The sequence below is a fragment of the Paramormyrops kingsleyae genome, chromosome 17 (genome assembly GCF_048594095.1).
Source record: "Paramormyrops kingsleyae isolate MSU_618 chromosome 17, PKINGS_0.4, whole genome shotgun sequence".
Lineage (NCBI taxonomy): Eukaryota > Metazoa > Chordata > Actinopteri > Osteoglossiformes > Mormyridae > Paramormyrops > Paramormyrops kingsleyae.
In genome coordinates, this window is record NC_132813.1 from 26,348,825 (window position 1) to 26,374,069 (window position 25,245).

General features: G+C 40.6%; 1 protein-coding gene across 6 annotated transcripts in view; it reads right to left on the reverse strand.

The window, feature by feature from the left end:
* The window catches only part of il1rap (interleukin 1 receptor accessory protein), a 95,301-nt gene that overhangs the window by 39,131 nt on the left and 30,925 nt on the right, over positions 1 to 25,245 (reverse strand). For 5 of the 6 annotated variants that reach the window (XM_072701029.1, XM_072701028.1, XM_072701032.1 and 2 more), the window contains one exon: positions 3,156 to 3,244. The exons of the other annotated variant lie outside the window; for it this stretch is intronic. In XM_072701029.1, coding sequence (XP_072557130.1) covers positions 3,156 to 3,244 — 89 coding nt within the window. The remainder of the gene's footprint in view (positions 1 to 3,155; positions 3,245 to 25,245) is intronic. 6 annotated transcript variants of the gene reach the window in all.

Genomic DNA, 25,245 nt, shown 5'->3' on the forward strand with positions numbered 1-25,245 from the left:
GTACAGTAGACTACAACTTTCCCTTCTGTTGATAAAGCCATCTTGGATTCTGAACTCGGGATCCTCTGTGCTGCTCCGAGATATTTCTCGGTTGTCCGAGAAACGGGAGCGCATGTAGTCACTTCCGGCTTCAAAACTCCGGAATCCGACTCGGAATACAAGTTCCGAGGGGAAATGGAACGCACTAAAACTACCCGAAATGGGTTGACAGAGACATTTCAGTGATTTTGAATCATTCTGCGCTGCAGATGGGTTAATTGCGTTAAAAATTTTAATCAGATTAATCATGATGATTAATCTGCGTTAACCCGTTAATTTTGACAGCCCTAATATATATACATATATATACACATATACATATATATAAATGCAATACTTTCACATTGCTTCAGTTTAAGAGCAAGATGTGTACTTGGCCTTCTACAATTAAAATAATATTTCTGATGTACTCTATGTATGACAAATTCTGCCTTCCTCCTCAATAATGTATTCAATTCCAGTATTCATATTTAGTTGAGACGCTGAAAGATTTTTTCAAATCATGTAGCACCTGACATTTATCTTATAATTCAATTATTCTTCCTAGCCTAGTTTTGTTTATATAAGAAGCAAAAGAATGTCACACCCCACACTCCCCCATCTCCTAGCTTACCCATTATGTGTCCCTACACACTCCGCCTCACCACTCCGCCTTCGTTTTGCGCGTTCCCGAGACCCGTCGCCATGTTGAAGTGTGTCTCAAAGCAGCAAGGGCTAAGGGGGAGTGGTCGATTATGCCCTCCTTTAGCGAGTCGGCAACGATGGTGGCTCGCGCGATTTCACTACCACTTCCATATCCCATAATTCCTAGCGCACAGGAAACAGAACAGCGCGATAATTTAATAATTGGATTCTAACAGCACAGTGATGGTGCGTTCGTTTTTCTCTCGGAACTCGGAAATTCCGAGTTGAGTGACATCACGTCCGACAATCTCCCGTTCGAGCTACCCACATCTCGGAACAAACATGGCTGCCTCCATGAACACGTTGCTGTGTGTTGTTGCTTTATATTTTAGCAGATTTGTAGTTTTCCAAATGAAGAAATTTAGATTTTTCCAAGAGACAAACAAGAAACACGAACTAGTCAAACCACATTAAAAGCTTTATAAAATATTTTAGTACATTCATAGCGATATTCTTTTTTCGAACAGTAAATAAACTACAAACAAACCAAGTCGCCATGTTGAAATTACGTCACAAGGGCAACTCGGGCAACAAAATCTTATCCGACTTCAACGTCATAAAAGGGGCGTGTTTCCGACGGGAAGTGATGTTTTTCGTGACGTATCGTGACGTTTTCATCCGAGTTCCGACTTGGAGAGAAATAATCGAACGCACCAAAAATCTTATCCGACTTCAACGTCATAAAAGGGGCGTGTTTCCGACGGGAAGTGATGTTTTTCGTGACGTATCGTGACGTTTTCATCCGAGTTCCGACTTGGAGAGAAATAATCGAACGCACCATGAAATACACATAGAAAGTTACATGTTATAATTCATCGCTGCAGAAAAAAAATTAGGAAAGCAGTTATTTATAGCTGGTCAGTACAGATAGATTTTATCGTGATCCGATTACGAGAGATTTTGTGTACTTTTCAAACTAGAAACCACGCGAAGAAACATTCGTACGCAAACTCGATCAACATCACACCAGCAATAACAATTTATGTTTCATATTTGCCTGTTTTTTCCTCTACATATCTGGAGCTGGTATTTGGTACAGAAGTAATGCATAATGTTTTATGCGTGTAAACTAAGTTAGCTATGTTAGAAATTGTACAATCGTCAATATGACACATGTACATACTTAAAATTGCTCAGTGCAATAAGACGACGTAGCCGTCGTCTTCTCGCATTAGATAAACTGTGCTTTTTTAAAATAACTGATATGTCATTAAAGAAAATACAATACAGCTTCTTGATGGATCCATTTCGTCAAATCACTACGTAATGCATTTCCTCTTTCCGGTAAAGAAGACTGTAAAAAGGCGCTGCGAGGGCAAGTCTGTCTCAAATCTTTCTTGTGACAATTTCCTTCAGTTTAAGTGTATAGGGCGTTTTGTGAGGGTGACTCGGCGGGAGTGTGACTCGAAATGAAGGCGGAGTGTCGAGGGTATAGTTTGGGATTGGGCCTTTCTCGCCGTTTTGCCGACTAGTAAATATAACACCATACCTCTACTACACCGCACTATACACGCGAGACTTAAGACCAGGGAGCGACTAGTGCGATAGGTGGGGATTCCCCGTTTCTACAATCTACATTGCCGTGGTGACAAGCAGGCGGTGAGAAGCAGGCGGCGGGAATGCAGCGATTGGGGTGTCGACTTACATGTACTGTAGGAAAATCCATTCATTTGTGTTCTTCGGGATTTAGGTGACGACTAAGGGAATTTGACGACTTACAAGCGGTGATTTACACAAGGAATTTTAAAGGAAACATCATTAGGGAAAATCGGGACTTTTGCTTGAGCGTCGACTTGTGCACATTGACGAGTTACAAGCCGGCGACTTAGACCAGTTTTACTGTATTATCCAAGTTGAAGTTTCCATTCATGCAAAACAGGATCTGTTGACTGACATATTCTAAATGGACTCTGTAATTCTTGGCACATTACACCATTGTTTAAGAGACCTTATTAATATGCAGAGTTGGCTTATTGGTTTTATAGGGATATGTATTATTGACATTATTGCATATCACCATATATGAGAAGAATAAATGTCTAAAATGTTAATGTGTGTACAGTTCATTTGCTTATATTTGGTTTCATTAGATATATTTAAGGTATTTCACAACTTTACTATTTCCTCAATATTTTTAAGTGTATACCTTAATATACCTTAAAAAGGCCATTATTACATTTATTAGACTATAATTCAAACCTGGCCTGCACCATCTCATTTTACTTCATCATTTTTACCGCTGTACCAAAATAAACATTATTTCCCAAATAAAAAGGATTTTTAAGGATATACAACTATATAAACTCTCCTGTTTTCTGCTCACCCCAAAAAATTATGTTTGGCTGACGAAATTTCCATTCTAATCATGCAAAAAGAAACAGTAAGACATTGAATTAAAGTTCTCTTAATCAGAAGTAAAGAATGACACTCACATAACTGATGGCTGGGCTGAATCTCTAATATTCCTTCCTGATCCATCATCATAACTGACAGAAAGAAGAGCAATGGGAGATGAGCCATCCTATAAAGAAGATGAGAATTAAGAGAGCAGTAACCACAACAGTGACACTGAGTTCACTAAGACATTAACAGATTGACAAACATCATACAGGAACAGTCAGCAACACACCTACACTGCATGTGAGCCCCAAAAATAATTGTGCACAGCAACAAACAAGTGCATCAAAACACTTCCCAATGAACTGAGCAAGTAAATGTTGTACAAGTCTGGACAACTTCCACATAAAGGTACTGTTAGTAAAAATTTTTACGCTGAATTTTGAATTAATTGCAATTCAAAGATTGATTCAGTACAATTAATACACTGAATGAAACCTACTGTAGCTTTCAGAGTATGTGATAATTCTTGTTGTAGGGAGGAGAGATATTTTTGTGATGGTCTTTTTGTTATCTCTGTGGGGCTGGGTATTATTGTGATATTTTTTATTGATACTGTTTTTTTTGCTTGTGTGGTTCATTGTGTTTGTCTACCACTGCTGGAAGGGGGTAGGCGCCATTTTCTTTGGATGCTTCCTTTGTACCTGTTTTGGTGTAGCCAGGGAGATAGGGTAGCTGTAAGTGTTTTTATTTTCTTTCTTTTGGTAGCTAAGTGTAGTGTGTGTTGGGTGGAGGCAGTTTGGGGTTTCTGTTTATTTTGGCCTGCTTGCCCCTGGAGAGATGGCATGACCCTTTTTGTATAATACATCTGTTGTATGATAGGTACGTGGTAGGCCAGGCACAATAAATTTTACAACACTTGTTAAGACACTTAAAGTGTGAGGTGTTTTCTGTATGAACCCGGTGTGGTTTGTTACGTATCCTATCCTGGAGACATAATAGACAGTGTCTCATGAATTGTAGGATGACATAGGGCTGGACAATAATTCGATATCAATATATATCGCGATATAATTTTTTTCAATAACGGTGATACGATTTTTAAACACATTTCCGATATTTCGATATACATATATACTGTATCATATAATATACAGTATATGAATAATCAGCCTGTTTTAGTTTAAATGGAAATACACTCACCTAAAGGATTATTAGGAACACCATACTAATACGGTGTTTGACCCCCTTTCGCCTTCAGAACTGCCTTAATTCTACGTGGCATTGATTCAACAAGGTGCTGAAAGTATTCTTTAGAAATGTTGGTCCATATTGATAGGATAGCATCTTGCAGTTGATGGAGATTTGTGGGATGCACATCCAGGGCACGAAGCTCCCGTTCCACCACATCCCAAAGATGCTCTATTGGGTTGAGATCTGGTGACTGTGGGGGCCATTTTAGTACAGTGAACTCACTGTCATGTTCAAGAAACCAATTTGAAATTATTCGAGCTTTGTGACATGGTGCATTATCCTGCTGGAAGTAGCCATCAGAGGATGGGTACATGGTGGTCATAAAGGGATGGACATGGTCAGAAACAATGCTCAGGTAGGCCGTGGCATTTAAACGATGCCCAATTGGCACTAAGGGGCCTAAAGTGTGCCAAGAAAACATCCCCCACACCATTACACCACCACCACCAGCCTGCACAGTGGTAACAAGGCATGATGGATCCATGTTCTCATTCTGTTTACGCCAAATTCTGACCATTTGAATGTCTCAACAGAAATCGAGACTCATCAGACCAGGCAACATTTTTCCAGTCTTCAACTGTCCAATTTTGGTGAGCTCGTGCAAATTGTAGCCTCTTTTTCCTATTTGTAGTGGAGATGAGTGGTACCCGGTGGGGTCTTCTGCTATTGTAGCCCATCCGCCTCAAGGTTGTGCGTGTTGTGGCTTCACAAATGTTTTGCTGCATACCTCAGTTGTAACGAGTGGTTATTTCAGTCAAAGTTGCTCTTCTATCAGCTTGAATCAGTTGTCCCATTCTCCTCTGACCTCTAGCATCAACAAGGCATTTTTGCCCACAGGCCTGCCGCATACTGGATGTTTTTCCCTTTGCACACTATTCTTTGTAAGCCCTAGAAATGGTTGTGCGTGAAAAAAATCCCAGTAACTGAGCAGATTGTGAAATACTCAGACCGGCCCGTCTGGCACCAACAACCATGCCACGCTCAAAATTGCTTAAATCACCTTTCTTTCCCATTCTGACATTCAGTTTGGAGTTCAGGAGATTGTCTTGACCAGGACCACACCCCTAAATGCATTGAAGCAACTGCCATGTGATTGGTTCATTAGATAATTGCATTAATGAGAAATTGAACAGGTGTTCCTAATAATCCTTTAGGTGAGTGTATATATATGTATAGATAGACATTTTTGGGATACAGTGATGTTTTGCACTTAAGTCTCGCTCTTTGCAACCGCTTATGCCGCTTTCATTACTTTCCTTTCTCTTATCTGTTGGTTCTGCTATCTGATGTTTTATGCATCTGTAACTCCACATCTCGTGTATCCTGCTATTTCTGGTTTATAATCCTTATAGATAGAATGTAATGCAAGTATACTAACAACGATGCCCTTATTTTCTCCCACCCACACATGGTTCTCAATCGTCTGTCCAGATTATCTGCAGATATCTACTACAAGAAACAGATCTTGCTGAATCTGATAAATTCAAATTTAAATAACCAAAGTGATTAAATCAGTAAAGTATTTTCAGCCCACAACACTACACAAAGATGAGTATGCATACTTATTGGACATTGCATAATTATAAATATCACAATCAGCAACAGACCCATGACAATTGCTAACTTTTAAAGCTCTAACATTGACACTCCTCTATTATATTTGCAGGTGTTTTCAATACTGTATTAAACCCTTCATTGGACATATCTACTAGTTCAACAAAAAAGAGGTGCATGGCATACCTCTGATACACTAATGAATGATTTTAGCCTTAGCGACAACTGGAGATTACAACATCCTTTAGCTAAAGAATTCTCTTTTTTTTCCCCCAGGTACATACTCCCGTATAGACCTCTTTCTAATTAGTAATTCTCTAATTTTGAATGTCTCAAATTCCAAAATTTACCCGATCACTGTAAATTATCATGCCCCGGTGTCATTAACTTGCAATATGAATAAGTCTTATAAACCAATCCCTACATGCCATTTTAATTTCTCTGTCCTTGATGACTCTGTTTGATAACTAAATCAAATGCGAGTGGACATCCTTTCTGGAGATGCATGATTCCCCAGAGTCATAATCTTAACTACTTTGGGAAACCGGAAGGAGTATATTTAGAGGAAGAATTATTTCATAGTCCACCTATAAGAATAAAGAAAGAACAAGAAGCAAAGTTGCAGAGGAAAATTAGAGAACTCGAAAACACAGGAGTAAACACCCCAACTGAACAAACACAGATTGACTTGAGGAAATATAGATCTCAACTAAATGAACTCAAAAATAAACAAACTTGTTTTGTAATACAAAGACTGCGGTATGAAAAATTTGAATACAGCAATATGGCTAGGATACAGAACAAAGAAAAAAACAATTATTCCAGCTATCCAAAACTCAACGGGGAAGCTCACTGTCCACTAGAAATGAATAACACCTTCAAAATCTTTTATGAAAACCTTCATTCAACTGAAAATGAACCAGAACAAGATGAATTTCTTTCTCTTTCTTAACAACATTAATCTACCAAAACTTACTGAATAATAAAACTTCCATTCTTGACTCCCCTATTTCAATCAATGACTGGTTCTTTACATAAGAACATAAGAAATTTACAAACGAGAGGAGGTCATTCGGCCCATCAAGCTTGTTTGGGGGGAATTTAACTAATAGCTCAGAGTTGTTAAAATCTTATATAGCTGATTTAAAGGAACACAGGGTTTTTTAGCTTGCATTACCTGAACAGGAAGACTTTCCCATACTCTAAAAATGCCTAATAACAGAGCACCTGGATCAAAAGCCTTCCATGTTGAGTTTTACAAACACTTTTGGTCTATTTTAGCTCCATTATTAGAATGTTAGCAAAATTAATTCAGGCATCAAAATTCCACACCCATATGAATACTGCTTCTAGCTCTCTTCTCCAAAAAAATAATAAAGACCCGACCCTACCTTCCAGTTATTGCCCCCTCTCACTCATTAAAACAGATGTTAAGATCATCAGTAAGGCATTAGCATTAAGGCTTGAGAAAGTCATTCCATTTATTATCCATCCAGATCAGATTGGCTTTGTTAACAAAAGATATTCATTGCATAATGCATGAAGACCATTTAACTTAATTCATATTTCTACATATCAACATTTACAGTATCTCACAAAAGTGAGTATACCCCTCACATTCTTGTAAATATTTTATTATATCTTTTCATGTGACAACACTGAAGATATGACACTTCGATACAATGTAAAGTAGTCAGTGTACACCTTGTATAACAGTGTAAATTTGCTGTCCCCTCAAAACAACTAAATACACAGCCAATAATGTCTAATTGTGCCAGGGATAGGCTCTTTTGGGGTTAAGCGGTTACGGAGATGGATGGATGGCTGAGCTTATACAATACAAGGTTATCCACAGAGTCCACCTCACTGGTCATAAGATGTTTAGAATGGACTATCACAGTCTAATCCTGGGTATGACAAACTGCATCCGGCCCTGCCAGCGGTCCTCCAACTAGCAGGGTAATCATTTTTGGGGGTTGGTGGCTGGATTGGAACTTCAGCCACCCTAAAACAACTCACAGCTGCTTGATATAAACAGGCACGATACCCTTCTGCTCTCCATAGGAGTAGCTCTGCTACAGCCACCCACAGGAAGGCTACATGCACCATGAAGGGGATAGGGGAAGCCTTCAAGAGCCTCATCCCCGGATAAGTCGAAACCGTCGGAGAGCTAACAGGGTCAGGCCTGTTGGGGATGGGGGCTTGTGTGGTGCTGAGGCTTTGCATGCTGCATGGTGGCACTTGGGGCATAGTTTGAGCTAGCCCATCCGAGTAGGTGCGTGGAACGTCTTGTCTCTCCGGCAAGATGACCATTTTCCTCTGCTGTTGGGGAAGCTTCATAAACTCCACATTTCGATGGCAGCACTCTCTGAGGTATGCAGACCAGGGAGTGGCCAGATCCCTGTAGGTGGGTATACCTACTTTTGGTCTGGCTGATCTGATGGCTGCCATACTCGGGGACTAGCTATTGCTGTATCAGCTCCTCTCGATGGTGTCTGATGTCATTCCTTTCAACGAGCATATTATGAGACTCAGGCTAAGGCACTCCTTGGGTGTCTTGTCTGTTGTCTCAGTGTATGCTCCAACCACAGTGAGTAATGTCTCACTGAAGGAGATATTTTACTCGCCACTTTGCTCGGTGGTTGAAGGGTGCCCACGAGGTTACACTCCTCTGATCATGGGTGACTTCAATGTGATCACTGGCACTGATAGGGCTGGCTATGAGGATTGTGTCAGTCCCCATGAGTCTGGAGACCGGCGTGAAAGTGGCTCCATGTTTCTTGACTTTGCGAAAGGTCAGGGGCTACAGGTCGCTGGATCCTTGTTCCAATGCCCTGAGCCACATCGTTGGACTTGGTACTCCAACACTGCTGGTTCGGCAAAGGAGATCAATCACATCCTCGTGGGCAGACCCCGGAGGCTCCTGCAGAACTGCAGGGTCTACAGAAGTGCCCAATTTGTGAATTCTGACCACAGACTTGTTGTTGATACTCTGAAGATTCAGCTTAGATCCAGTAGGCTACCACCTACTAGGAGAATGAGGCTGGACTTAGCCAGACTCCAAGATTAGGCTGTTTCTGATGAGTTTGCACGCAGTTTGTGTGAGGAACTTGCAGTCTAGGGTGCGACGGCTGACTCTAATGTGATGTGGGAGACCATCCATGATAAGACCCTGAAGGTTGCCGAGGGTTGTTAGTGTTGCTGGTGTTCCCAGAAGGAGGTGTTTCATCTCGGAGGGCATCCTGGATATTATCGATAGGAGTCACAGCACATGACTTGGTGGCAACTCCAGTCTGTACCGGGAACTGAGTAGGATGGCTGTGAGAGCTCTAAGGGCAGATAATTAGGTGTTTGTTAGATGAATCTGTGAGCAGGTGACACACCATCTGCGGTCTAGTGACCCACATCCTGCCTACAGAGGAATCAAAGCATTACACCTATCTGAATCTGTTCCTTGGAGACTTGCAGTCAGGGCGGGTGATGGAATGGTCCTTATGGATGTGACCCGTTGGGTCAACTACTTTGAGCAGTTGTTTAAATCCAATCCTCTGGCTAAGGCTTTGGACATCTCTGGGTCCATAGTTCTTGAGGCTGATCCTCCAATCAGCTGTAAACCACCCAAACTCACTGATATTGCACAGGTGGTGAATCAGCTGGGGGTAGGGAAGCCTGCAGGGACTTGTGGTATCCGGGGTGAACTTCACCAGGCTGGTGGTAAGGCGTCATCCCAACTGACTGGAAAATGGGACCTTTCCCTATCTGGAAAGGGAAGGGTGATCGCCTAGACTGCGGCAACTACAGGGGGATAACACTGCTTTCAGTACCGGGTAAGGTCCTTGCTAGTGTCATCCTTAACAGGAACCATGATCACTTGTTTGCCTGTCAGCAACCGGAGCAGTCTGGTTCTACGCCTAAGATCTTTACCATCAACTATATCCTGGCACTGAGGGTTCTCATCGAGCGCAAGCGCGAATATCGGCAGAGGCTCTTTGCAGCCTTTGTAGATTTTAGTAAAGCAATCGACTTGGTTGATCGAGTTGCCCTATGGAACATCCTGAGACTTTGCCGGATACCCCTGAAGTTGCTGGACGCCAGGGCCGGCCTGTACACTGGTACTGTGAGTGCTATGCAGAGTGGAGGGAGAACCTCTACATTCTTCCCAGTTGATTCTGTGGTTGGCCAGGGGTATGTTCTTGCTCCTACTCTGTTCAATGCTTGTATGGACCGAGTGTTGGGCAGGGTCGTGTGGTCCAGCAGCCGTGGGGCTCTCGAGAGACAAGGAGCAAGGAGCTTGAGTATCTGGGATTGCGGGTCTCCTGGATAAAGACCAAGATCCAGGCATTTAATGACTTCTTAGGCACAGCCATCAGTAGTGTGTCTGTATGTGAGGAGAATGTTGACCTTGTTGAGAGATTTACCTAGCTCAGCAGCGACATTCATGTCTCTGGTGACTCTTCCTATGAAATCAGCAGATGGATCAGCAATGACACACATTTCCATCATTGTGAGGGAGCGTCAGTTACGTGCACTACAGCCATGTGGCACGTTTCCCTGAGGATGATCTGGCTTGCAGTATCGTCATTGATGAGGACCTAAGCGGCTGGACCAGGTCACGGGGACACCCATGTAACACCAGGGTGCGGCAAATGGATGGCCATTTCCGGAGGGTGAGACTGGACCATGTGTCTGCCTGGGGGGTCACCGGCTAGGATCTCAAGGAGTTTCGCCGTGTGGTGGGTGCGGCAATGCTCAGCGCATGTTCCTCAATCTGACCTGACCTGACAGTCTGATATCTGCTCACAATGTACACTTAACGCCTCAGACATGTTTTTCACACCTTGTGACTATGTGCACCTGTTCAGCATTTTTGGGAAGAAATCACAAATTCACTATCATTCTCCCTGGGCTGGCGCATCCCTCCATCACCCATACTCTACCTGCTAGGAAACAAACCATTTGTTAGTCTAAATAAGGAATCTACCAGACTTCTGGTTCATACCGTATTGCTCCTAGATACATTTAGTAACCATTGTTCTACCAACTTTCTATGTATGCACACACGCACAAAGAAAACACGCACACATGCACGCACACACAAACCAACTTACACACTCAGTCTCTTTCCTTGCCCGTCCATTTTTCTGACTGCTGCGTTTATAACGTCTCATATGTTGTTAGTTGCTATTACTTCAATCACACACACACCCCCCTTTTTATTCATTATTTTACTTTTTTCCCCTTCTTCTTCTTTGGTTGTTTTCCTTATTATTAGAAGTATCATCATCTTATCATTATTTGTTTGGCACCTATATGTTGAACATCTCATTGCTATACTTATCTATGAAGCACCTACTTTACTACATAATGGTTAATGGTTGTGGTAACCCACTTAAAAGAAAGACGATATTAACTTGCCATAAACATAAACAGACTCTCTACAAGGCCCAAAAATTTAAATGAGATTGGGCTGGCCATGAACTGTATTGATGGCCATGGCCTAGCAAGCTGGGATAGTGACAGCTAGGTTCTTCAAGTCATAGGACTGTCCTTGCCCTAGCCTCTGACTCAAAAACCGTCCTTGAAGGCAAAATAGAAATCTTGACAAACTTTTTTTTTAAATTTCATGAGTCTTTGTCAAAAGAACATTTCAAGAACACACCCAGAAACCTTGAACGGTCAACTTTTCAAATATATATATAGGTAGAAACTACAATTCCTTTTAGAGTATTGTAAGCAGAATAAGAAGAACAAGTCACTGACACAAGTGTCTCAAAGCAGTCCTGATGGATCACCCATTTGCAAACAGCTCTATTCTTATGATACCAATACGAAAACATGTGAAAACTCGTATAAACATGTCTAGGTTTTGTTTACACTGATTGAGGAGCTGCAACATTTTATTTTGTGATGCAAGAGAATTTTCACTTGGGAAATGCTGTAAAAATACATTGCTTCAATTCATGGATAACTGTGAATTTGGATAATCAGTAACTTTGTAACGTACAAAATGTCACTTGTTTTCTAATTTTGATCACTACTGTAAGAAGTAGTATTTATATATATATGCAAATTGTTGTTAGTATTTTCACTGCCTTTATGAGATTTTTTGCAAGTATAAGACTAGAAACCAATTAAGAACATAAGAAATTTACAAATGAGAGGAGGCCATTCGGCCCATCAAGCTCGTTTGGGGAGAACTTAACTAATAGCTCAGAGTTGTTCAAATCTTATCTAGCTGATTTAAAGGAACCCATGGTTTTAGCTTCCACTACACTAGCAGGAAGACTATTCCATACTCTAACTACACGCTGTGTAAAGAAGTGCTTCCTCAAATTAGTTTTAAAATGTTCTCCCGCTAATTTACACTTATGGCCACGAGTTCTAGTATTTAGACTAATATTGAAATAGTCATTTGGCTGAACAGCATCCAGACCCGTTAGAATCTTATAGACCTGAATCATATCCCCCCTTAGTCTCCTTTGCTCAAGGCTAAACAGATTCAGTTCCGCTAACCTCTCCTCATAAGACATTCCTCTAAGACCAGGAATCATTCTCGTAGCTCTTCGTTGCACCTTTTCTAAGGCAGCAATGTCCTTCTTGAGGTATGGTGACCAAACCTGCACACAGTATTCTAGGTGGGGTCTTACCAAGGAATTATATAAGTGTAACATCACCTCCCTTGACTTAAACTCCACATACCTAGAGATATAACCCAACATTCTGTTCGCCTTTTTTATTGCTTCCCCACACTGGCGAGAGTGGGACATGGAAGCATCAACATACATACCGAGATCTTTCTCGTAATCAGCTACCTTTATTTCAGTGGAACCCATAAAATATCTGTACTTTATATTTCTGCTCCCTGCATGGATTACCTTACATTTATCTGTGTTAAATTTCATCTGCCAAGTATCAGCCCATTCGCTAATTAAATCCAGATCCCGTTGAAGCCTCTCTGCTGCTAGATCAGTATCTGCTACACCGCCCACCTTGGTGTCGTCTGCAAATTTAACCAGTTTACTGTATGTATTTGTGTCAATATCATTAATGTAAATTAGGAACAATAGTGGTCCTAAAATTGAACCCTGCGGTACCCCACTATGAACGGAGGCCCACTGTGACATTGTGCCTCTAATAACTACTCGCTGCTTCCTGTCAGTTAGCCAGTTTTTGATCCAAGCTGCCACAGTTCCTAAAATCCCTGCAGCTTTAAGCTTTAGCAAGAGCCGTTTGTGGGGGACAACATCAAAGGCCTTCTGGAAATCTAAGTAAATCACATCATAGGCCTTTTTGTGATCAATTTCACTTGTAGCTTCCTCAAATAACTCAAGTAGATTCGTTAAGCAGGATCTACCTCTCCTAAATCCATGTTGGCTATCCTTTATAATGTTATTTTCACTTGAATTATAGCTTCCATTATTTTTCCAGTAATGCTAGTTAAACTGATTGGCCTATAGTTTGCTGGATTACTTCTATCCCCTTTTTTGAATATGGGTGTTATATTAGCATGCTTCCAATCTGATGGTACCACCCCCGCAGATAACGATTTCTGGAATATTAAAGTTAAAGGTTGGCTAATAATATCCCTCATCTCTTTTAAGACTATAGGTAAGATGCCATCAGGCCCCTGCGATTTATTTATTTTGAGTTTAGCTAGGCTTAGTATCACATCAACCTCAGTTATACATATATTGGTCATAGACGATGCTGTATTAGTATTAATTGGTGGTAAGGTACTTGTGTTCTCTATTGTGAACACCCTTGAAAAATAATCATTAAATTCATTTACTATATCAATTTCATTATCAATTATAAGTCCCTTACTATCCTGCAAATTAGTGATTTCAGCTTTTAGTGCTCTCTTGGAGTTAAAATATTGGAAGAAACCTTTACTGTCATGCTTAGCCTCCAATGCAATTTTTCTTTCTACATCCCTCTTGGATAGCCTAATGTCATTTTTTTAACTCTGCCTGTAGACTTAGATACTCCTGCTTAATTTTGAAATCATTAGTTATTTTCCAATTGTGGAACAGAGCCCTTTTCCTCCTGACTTTATTCTTAATTTCCTTAGTAAACCACCTTGGTTGTCGTTTCCTAGATTTAGTTTTGCTGGAAACAGGTATGAAGTCCTCTTGCACTTGCAACAATGTGCTTTTGAAAAATTCCCATGCCTCTTCAACTGTTTTGCTATTAAACTCTGTCCAGTTTACAGTTTCTAATTTCCATCTCATACCATTAAAGTTAGCCTTCCTAGCATTGTATACTTTTAATTTCGACTTTGCTCTTCGGACACTAAAATTAACCTCGAATTTAACCATGTTATGATCACTACCGTACAATGGGTCTAAAACCTCTAATTTTTCAATCCTATCCTGGTTATTACAGAAAACAAGATCAAGAAGGGCTTCTCCCCTGGTAGGAGTATTAACAAACTGAGTAAAAAAAACAATCCTGTACTAATTCCACCATCTCAAGTTCATTTACAGAAGAGCCAGAGACTGTGTCCCACTGTATCCAAGGTAAATTAAAATCACCCATAACCACCACATCATTTTTATTACTCATAATCCTGATATCATCATATAACATTCTGCTTTCCTCTACAGCTACATTAGGTGCTCTATAACAAACCCCGACAATTAGGCCATTTGAATCTTTAGCACCAAGTTTTATCCATAAAGCTTCTGAATTGTAATTTTTATCAGTGAGATCCCTTGCCTGCAAGTTTTCTTTTACGTATACTGCAACACCACCTCCCTTCTTGCCTATCCGGTCTCTACGGAACAACGAATAACCATCCATATTATATTCATCACCATCATTGTCACTCATCCATGTTTCAGTTATTCCTATAATGTCATAATTGTCTGAAGAAATTAAAGCCTCTAAGTCATTAATTTTGTTTCTAATACTCCTAGCATTCAAATACAGACCACTAATGGTAGGCCTTTTACAGTGTCTACCTTTAATATTTATTTGGGCTTTCTGTCTCTCCCCACATAAATTCTTAACTGACCTCCCTGCCCCCCCAGTCCCTAGTTTAAATATTCCTCAACTATTCTGCACATACGCCTCCCCAATGCACTGATTCCCCTATGGTTCAGATGCAACCCGTCCGGCTTGAACAGGTCCCACCTGTTCCAGAAGGTCTTCCAGTGCCCCATAAACCTGAACCCCTCTTTCCTACACCACCATTTTAGCCACGCAAAAATAAAAATTGTTTTATTTAACTTGTATTTCTGAAAATACATGTCGTAAAACATCTTAAAATAGTTGGGACTGTGCTGAAAATAGGATATTAAAATTAGGGCTGTGCAAAAAAAATCGATCCATCAATATATCCTGATATTTCTTTTCATGATATACTATATCGATTTCTGTCTCCAAAAATCGATATTTCCGAGGGGGAGTGTCATGCAAAATACAACCAGACATTTTGGGAACACCCTGGAGCCACGCTATGTGATCCCAACGTGATACCATTACGGAGGTAGCTGTGCCCAGGGTGTACGAGGAGGTAACGCAAGTTGTAAAAAAATCTCTTCTTTCTGCAGCACGAGTGGCACTTACATGCGATTGCTGGACTTCGCAAGCCACTGAATCTTACGTTACGATCACCTCGCACCACATTAATGAGGAATGGCAACTGATTTCCCATGTTTTGTTGAAAGGGGGACCTTTTTCACTGCTGCACCGCTAAAAATGTACAGCGAAAAATCAGAAACGCAAGATATAGCTGACACTGGAGTTGTCAAAAAAAATTGATTCTCAGATACTAATCGATATTAAAAATAACTCATTTTCACCATTATTGATACCAACAGTGCAGTTTTCGCCTCATTTGCCACACTTCGTACAGCACCACTACAGCGCAGGTGCACGTGCACACACGCACATGCACACGCACACGCAAACACACACGCAAACACACACGCAAACACACACGCACACACTAGCGCAGCCTCTCCCCGCCTCTCAATAGCCGCTGAACACGCTCGCACTGGTTAACATACACATACCAAGTTTGCCGATCATTGCATAAGCTGCAGTTGAAGGCACTTCGCATGCTGCTTTATTAAAAAAAAAAAAAGTGCCGTTTGGGATTTTTTTGCAGAGGAGCATGTCAATAAGGATGTCCAGCCCCTCTACAGAGGTTTGGTCCCAGAGCCCAAGCCATGCATTGAGGTGAGCCCAACTAAATCTAGTTGGTATTTCTTTATGTCCTGTACCAGCGCAGGCTCCTTTCCCACCAGAGAGTTTATGTTCCATGTCCTTTTTCACTTTGCACTCTCAGCGGAGGCGGACGCACTTCTCTCCCTCTCCCTCCCCTTATCTTCCCTGCTTTGCTTCTCTCGTCTCGTCTAGTCTACTGTCTAACTGTCTATACTCGGGAGACCCTCTCAGCCCTGCTCTTCAAAACTAAGGAAATTATGGATTTGATCAACTGGTCTCTCAACGCAATTGACACCATCTTCTCGCAGAGGAGCGCAGGTTCGGGGGAACCTGACTGTCCTGCAGGAACGTACGCAGCCGGCTACACGATGGATGGATGGGAGAAGTGGAGGGTCGTGTGTCTGGCAGCTCTTTCCGTGGAGGACATCGAAGATATCTACCTATTCGGAACCTTGATAACGGGTCTTATGCTGATTGGATTAGGCATCGCCCTGGTTTATCGGAAATTGAAGAAAACGGTGACAGCCGCTCAAAACCCCTCTAGGCTGGCCAAATTGATTGATGGTCTTGGCGGAGCTGTTGGCGCTCAGACTATGGCCATAGATCGCAAACTGGATAACATCACAGTGTCAAATGACCGCAGATTTGATTACATCACCGTGACTATGGACCGCAGACTGGAGAACATCACGGAGGAGCTAAAGGCTTTGCACAGGATTTAAACGACGGGGACCAGCGTGGACATTAGAGGAGCTGCGAAATTGCAGCTTCTCGCACAAAAACCCAAACAACCCTATTCTATCTCTTTTGGCTCCCCCCTAATCAGCACGGGCCTTGGCCAAGGCCTCTGCTGAGCTCAACAACTCCCCCTGAAGAACAAGGCAGTGAGACTCTCTTGCATTCCTCTCCCCCAACCACAAGGACACCCTACCCCCATCCCACGCCTTCGCCGCTTCATACCCCCAGCGTGAACGAGCGGGTCCTTGTACAGCGCCGTCTGGCTGCAGGAACGGACGGCTGTTTGTCTATGCTGGACTACCTCCACCTCCCCATTCCCCACCCCTGTTGCAAGTCTCGACTTGATGTTGTGAGCTATGGTGACTATGTGCTTATTGCTGAGGTGTTTTTTTTTTCTCTGTTCCTATATTGTCCTCCCTACTGGAGTACAGTCTGGGGGCTGTTTTTTTTTTATTCACCTACACTATCCTCGCGTAATCTTGTTTCTCTGAGTTTTCCTACAATCCCCTGTCTTCCTGACCTGTCTACCCCCTACGTGTGTTGTATATGTATGGTCGGGTTGATAGCCATTATTTCGCTGGTACTTGTGACCATGTGACAAGGTGTATTGCAACAGCAATAAAGGGCTTCATCAATCAATCAATCAATCAATCAAAGAGCCAGTTTTGGTAGCCGACAATTGGCCCATCGAGGTCCCTGCTTTCGACTGCCATCCAATCCACATTGCATCAGAACCCCACAGCTCCCCCTGCAGCTGGTGGCCCCACAAGAGGGTGGACCCATGTTAGTTCTTTGGACTCTCCCGGCCAGGTCCCATGTGTGGAGGCCCGGCTACCAGGCACTTGCCTTCAAGATCCCTTCCAGGCCTAGCTCCAAGGCGAAGCCCCTGATTCCCCAGTCCGGGTGGGGTAACAATGTTCTTTATGTCTTTCTTCATAGGGGTTTTCTGAATTGCACTTAGTTTGGCTGCTCTCCTAGGATCAATATGCCTTGGGAGACCCTACGAGGGGCAATTGCCAGACAACAAATCTCCTAGGATCACAGAGACAAGCAAACCCCTCCAACATGATGTAGGAATTATTAGCTCAGGTAATTTTAATATCTCCACCAATATGTTTGAAATTAATTAAAGCTTAATTAATTATTATTTAATGCTTATTATTAACCAATCGTTATGCCGAATGGTCGGCTCCTCCAAACTCAATTGCGGTATCCCTGTGAGTCTGTTAATGTGAGACTTAAATGGGATTCACTAATTACCAGTATCGCTTAGTAACCTGGGTTAGAAGGCTCGTCCAGCGAGCTGCATCACCAGGTAATGTAAACGATTGGTAGCGAAGCTCCCCTCACGGCCGATGAGAGAGAGTCTCGCGATGTTTCAGGCAAGTTTGAGGGTCAGACTCAGAGCGTGTAGCAAGATCGCACAGAGGCAGGAACTTATTGTGGAACACTCAATGACGGAGGCTAAAGTTGTGTAAAAGACATGCATTTATTCCTAGCTAACACTACAACTAACATAAGACAGACATTACACCTAACACAACAACAAACACGAAATAACAGAATAAAACAAACTATGTAATTATGAAAATGCAATGACCGGATTTAAATGAGTAACCTCTGCAAAGCAAGCACAGTTTGTGGAAACACGACCCTAAAGTCTTATAGCAGGTTAACAGAACAGCTTAAGTTGTTAGAATGAAAGGAAGTTGGTTTACTTGGTTGAAGAGTGTGGGGGGGGGGGGGGGGGTCTTGGCAGTTGATGGCAGAGCTGCTGAGCTGATAGCACTCAGGAAGGCGCGGCGTTTGGAGCAGTGGAGTGGAGTCCCTTTAGATTCTCTCTCCTGGTGAAGCTTTGTCTTGGGTGCTGTTCTCTGTTCAGCTGGGCCTTCACCAGAGGGTTCTTGTGCGCTTCTCTTCTCCCGGGCTGATGGTCTTTTCTGCGCTTGATGATCTGTTTGCCCCGGCTGATGTTCTCCTTCGGGCTGGCGGTTATTCTCTGCGCTGGCTGGCAGTTGTTCTGCTCCCCTTTGTTCTGAGGTGCCAGGATTATTATGCTGTAAAGTTCATGAATAGGGATGACCAGGAATTCGACTCCTGGCCCAATGGCTGGCCATCCATTTGGCGGGCTTTTGGAAGGGGGTCTGTATCAGTCCTTTTGGGATTTATGACTTGACTGATTCTCCCTTTACTGATGATTTTCATTATTACTGTTATAACTTTTGATACATCCATTTTTATGGTAATCACTGACCAGATTTGGGATAAGGGGTGATTAACAATCAGTTTGACACCAAACATGCCATACCAGCTTCACAAGTACATACCTCATACCATCTGTATTAATTGATTAAACAATTAATTATTTTTAATGATATTTTAATGACTGATTCACATCAGTATAGAATACAGGTGTTTTGGGTTGCACCTCAACAGATGTTACACTTTGTGCGGATATTACATCAAATATTCATATTACAAACAGCACATCTTATCCATAGATAAGCGTGGCCGTTAGTTTGTGGTAATATCAATATAAGTTGCACATCTGGAAACAACATATTTTGTTTGGTGTGGCTTATGCCAATTCATCTTCTCCAGAATGGATAAGATACACCTTAATTCAGATCTTTTAACATAGCATGGTAGGAACAAAGAAACTTGGTGACTGTCCACCAAGATCAGATAAGGACCACAAAGGAATGTTGGAAGAGAAGGGGGGGTTTTAACAAAGAAGACTCTCTAAAAGTTAAGACACATTGGTTACACTCATTTTCCAGATTCTTCTGGTATACCATGAGAACATATATACAATGGTAGCTATACCTATCTATTTATTTAAATTTATATGTGTTCAAGTGCAAAGGGTGATACTCCATGAACATGGTTATAAGGGTGGCACACAAAACACTAAGATTGTCTAAGGACTAGGGATGCAAATTATCGAGTAATTCATTAATCAATAGTTGTTTCATCTTATCGATCGATGATCGATTAATTGCTAAGCGGCAATTTTTCTGAGAAGCTGAATTTCCCTCTGAATAGGTTCCATCTACTGTATACGTAACATAGAATGCTATCTTCTATATGATATGAAGAAAAAATGCAAATCATATTCCTTAATCAAAGGTTTATTCTGAGCTCACTTGAGGGCAGGGAATAACATTTGGTAGCATTTCAAACATATTTTGAATAGAAAATATCAAAATATAAGAAAGACTACTTAAAACGAAAACAAGTGCGCCCCACGAGGACTGGCAAGGAATTATGGGTTCAAAATACAATTAATTGCAATTAATTAATTTTAATCGAGTAATTTCTTATCGACAATTAATTGGTAACCGATTAATTGCTTACATCCCTACTAAGGACACATACAAACATAACCTATCTGTATATTGAGACTAGTAGTCGTGAGTAAATCAATATACAGGGTATACAAAAGCCAAACTTAAATGAAATTTCCTTTAGGGTGTTCGTCTGTTGGGTGAGTGAGATGCAAAGCAGAGTGTATGTGGAGGGGGGATGTGTGCCAAGTCAAGGGCAATAAAAGCTGGAGTGCTGGCCTCCCTTGTTATCTGTGTGTGTGTTCATGTGTGTAACCTCCCTTTGGTGCCTCTCGTACCAGGCTCGGCCTTGTCTCAGGCCACCTGGAATTTAGGCCCTGTTACAGTATATGTACATGTGTGATCCTACAATGATAAGGTGGCGGTATATGGAGGAGGGCATTCTAAATGGTCTCATATTATTGGTGCTGCGTTTGTGCTGAATAAAAGCATATGTAGCACTTTGCAATAAATGTTTTTTAGATTAAATATTTTTAAAAGTGAAGGCATGTCAGACTCCTTCAAAAGTGGCTGAGAGGCCTTAGACTAAATTTTGTAATGAGTCATGTTCCATATTGGTTCAAAATAGTGTTTCATGATCCACCCAGAAATATATGATGCATTCAGTGTCAGACAGTTGAAGTGTATGCATCAAGATGAAGGTGTCTCTCTCTGTCTGTCCCACTCTCACAAGTACATGCACTGCAGCTTAGGATTATGAGGACACACAACTACCTTTGAACCATTGTACTCATTTTAAATGAAATAATTATTCTTTAATTAACAAGTTTTTTAACCTACTTCATCTACTAGGCATGTTAAGAAGGCAAATGACACTTCAGTCCGGCTTAATGGTAATATAACTGAATCTAACTACATACAGTGCCCCCCTAAAGTCTTGGGACACTTGCTTAATTCTATAAAAATGTTGCAAATATATTTGTTTTATAACAAAAGTCCATTTAACATATCTGCACATATATTGTACAATCACTCTACCACTATCATTTTATTAAGTTTCATAATTTTTTTGACTGACTCATTCAGTTCTGTTCCTGCAATTTTAATCATTGGTTCCCAGAGGGATACTACGCACAAATGTTTAGTGTTTTATGTTTATGATGTTTACTGCTTGTCAATTAGAGGGGTCTAAAAACTCGCTAAATATAGCAACAAAATCGCTAAGTTGGCAACACTGCAGCGGACCCAGTGTTTAAAACTCTTGTGAAAATAATTTTAGAAATTCATGCCATGCTTCCTGTGTGACAGTCATTCTCACCAATCACAAGAGTCGTGCTTCTTGCATGCCAGTCAGACTCACCTATCAAAAGTGGCCCAAGAGACCATTTTTCACGAAAACTGGAAATACGTAATCGTAGGGTAAACTTAGTTTCGGTCAAGCGTCAATGTATTACAAAACCCGGGATCAGAGAAAATTGAGCAGAGAATGTATACAACCTCTCTGACAAATTTGCCCAAATTTACATATGCGGATGTTGCTAAACTCGTGGAGGAAAACTGCGTCACGAGAAAGAGCAAACTTGATAAAGGCTACAAATTTTTCCACGAAGAATTTGTCCATATGTATCAAGGTAACTGTTACTGAACTGCTCACCACATGTAAATTTTAAAGGAAAGACATTAACGGCTTTTGTTAATGTTTAAAGGTAGAAAAACATTAGATGTATTTGCTAATAGGCAAACAAAAATGTGTTAGTTTAAATTAGTATAAATATATATACCTTAACTTTAGACGCAAAATGAACACTCTACACACGCACACAGAAAAGCCCGGACATGTGCACAAGCGCACAACCAAGAGTGGGGCTTTAGAGTTTGATAATCAAACTCAATCAAAAAACACTAAACATATATAGTTTACGTTTTTCTTAAAATGTATAAGTATCGCTTTGTTGTAGCGAAATTTTTAAATAGTGTGAGCGCGATGTAAATCATTTAGGCAACAAGCATCAAAAAACATTTTAGCTGTATTTTGTTAGTTCATTTTAAAGAAGTTGGCCCCGGTTTATTTAATTACATTTATTAGCTATAGGAACTAGTGCCCGGTATTTAGCGACATACATCAAAAACATTTTGAAACTTTGGTAGAATAACGCCTTAGTTATTTTAATAAACAGGCTTTTTCAGTAAATGTTTGTTCACGCTCATGCGAGCGCACGCACACACACACAGCAAAACCCTGGACATGCACATTTCAAATACACTCCTTAACCATAACGTTTTTTAAGTAATGAAGCACTTTAGACCCTAAGCACATCGACGGAACCCAGCCGCTATCAATGGATCTTCGCGTTTGGTGAAATACTTTTTCTATTTTACATTGAAATAAAACTGTTAAACTGATTACGGCTTTTATTCTTTTTTTAAAAACTTGGGCTAAAATATTTGTGCTTGTTTCGCATTTGCTCTTTTTGACAGTGTTTCGCTCGGGCATGCCTCTACTTGTTTAAAAGTTAAAAGTTTGGGCCTTGTCATTTGTGCTTAAAATACGGTGTTTGCTCTGTCTGAGGTGATGTGTCTGCTGCAGACGTAAGTGATCCCCTTTTTAACTATGAAGTTTGGTCCTTCATCCCGCCGGATAGCCTTAATCCATTTACGTCGAACTTCACGATTAAACAGGGAAGGAATGAAAAGATAGATGTGACTGCTTTTGGGCATTACAAGAACAGCCCGGTACATTGCAAGAAGAGGTCGCTGCTTGCACCATTTTTTTTAAACAGGCGGAAGTAAAGATAACCTACGATTACGTATTTCCGGTCAAAAATGCGGAAGTTGTGAAAAAAGTCTATAAGACGGGGTAATGGCACCAAACACGTGAAACCCAAGGAAAATGTTGCATTCACGGTGTGGAAAAAATACTGATTCCGCTACTAAGCCATAAGTGAATTGCCTTCCTATTTCATGTTCCGAGATAGCACCTTTCTGAAATAATCAATAGAACCGCCAATTTCCTTATAAACACCAGCAGCAACGCACGTCAGTGTATCATACCTTTTGTTTTTGTTAATGGGCAATAGCATTAGCATACCGCTAACCCATCAAAACAACAATGACACTGTCACGGTCGGTGACCCCCAAAAAAGCCGTAAAATCCATGATACAGTCATGTTTATGCCATATGTTTTTGTGCTTAATGACTGAAGTATTTCCAAAGATTAATCTTTTGAAATTAATCTTAATCCCACAACATAAATACTAAAAGAATAGATCGCTTTAATCACTGTTACAGTTAGGTATGGGCACACGGTGTTATTATTTAGAGAAGATACAAAAAGAGACGCATATAATGTTTATTCTCTCGTTTTGTATTTGTCCGAGTAACAAAGCAAAGGAATGATAAGCCGCTTCAGTTGAAAACTGCATTTTACTTCTCATTTCAAATAAAATGCAGGGTTGCCAACTTTGGTAAGCTGTATGGAGTAAGATTTTCTATTCTCTGTTCTGCACACACATTTACATGTATGCAAAAGTTTTATTACATTGTAAATAGTCTGTAGGGTTTGCAAACTGCCCTATCATTTTTGATGCATCTAATTTTAAGTTCAGAATGGAATAATATAGATTTGCCGTAAGATTTCTTGCGTGAGAGTCTGAGTTTACAACCCTGAACACATACATTTTCTTTTGTTTCACCTGTATTGATTTGTATAGAAAATAACCGTATACAGTTGTTAAAAAGCAGAAACTTCGACCAACACGAAATAACCAATAAACTACTTTTATTTATTCAACATTTTATAAATTGAATACTACATTTAAAAATTTCCAGCTTTACGGTTTATGGACAGAACAGCCACTCTGTTATGAACATTACAGCTTTTTGGTTGAGAGTGTTAGATTTTATTAACACTAATAACACATTAGCTCAAACAAAAGGGCTGCATACACCAAAGTAGTTCTTGCTTGTTCATTGGAGTGGGAAAAGGCGGTTGTAGTGTTATTAGGGGGGTAATCAGCGTTACCTGCAAGATCGCTATTGTTTTTCTTTTTGCTGCAATTGTTTTCATTATTACTTTAACTTAACACACCACATCTTTAAATTCTCATCCTCGAATTAGAATATACACCAGTTAATATTTTGATGGTATCTCATGTGGTAATGCTGCATCATATATGTATAACTGAGGCTGATGTGGTACTAAGCCTAGCTAAACTCAAAATAAATAAATTGCAGGGCCCTAATGGCATCCTACCTATAGTTTTAAAAGAGATGAGGGGTATTATTAGCCAACCTTTAACTTTAATATTCCAGAAATTGTTATCTGCAGGTATGGTACCTTCTGATTGGAAGCATGCTAATATAACGCCCATATTCAAAAAAGGGGATAGAAGTAATCCAGCAAACTATAGGCTAGGGCTGGGCGATATGACCTAATATTGCGGTATAATAGACTTTTACCTGTCTATAATAGACTTTTGCTGATTTTTACCTGTCCACCACCCTGGGAAGTCTCAATAACCCAAAGAAATTTTGGAAAACTGTCAAATCTTTGTCCGCTAACAATGACTCAACTAATCTCCCTCCCAATATACTTGTCGACGATGCCAGAATAACTGATAGGACAGTAATATTAAATTACTTTAACAGACATTTTATTTCATCTGGTAATTTAGTTAAGTCTAATAACTTAACCACAGAATCACCAATCTCAAACTGTATAAATGAAATTATGCAGGTCTTTAATCTTAGTCCATTTACCTCAGCAGATGTAGAAAGGGCTCTAAAAGAATTAAATCCCAGAAAATCATCAGGACCAGATAACTTAGAGCCTGTCTTTTTAAAATTAGCTTCTGAAATTATAGCTGAACCACTATATAATATTTTTTACCTATCATTGTCAACTAACGAAATTCCCAATGACTGGAAATCAGCCTTTGTTATCCCCCTCCTGAAAGCGGGCGACCCAACTATTCTAAATAATTACAGGCCTATCTCAAAACTCTCTGTTGTCGCAAAAGTGCTTGAATCTCTGATCAATGTGTAATTAAAAGATTATTTATATAAAAATTCTGTCCTTTCACCATATCAATCAGGTTTTCGTAAAAATCATAGCACTACCACTGCTGTGATGAAGGTCATAAACGACATCGTAAAAGCCCTTGATGACAAGCAATGTTG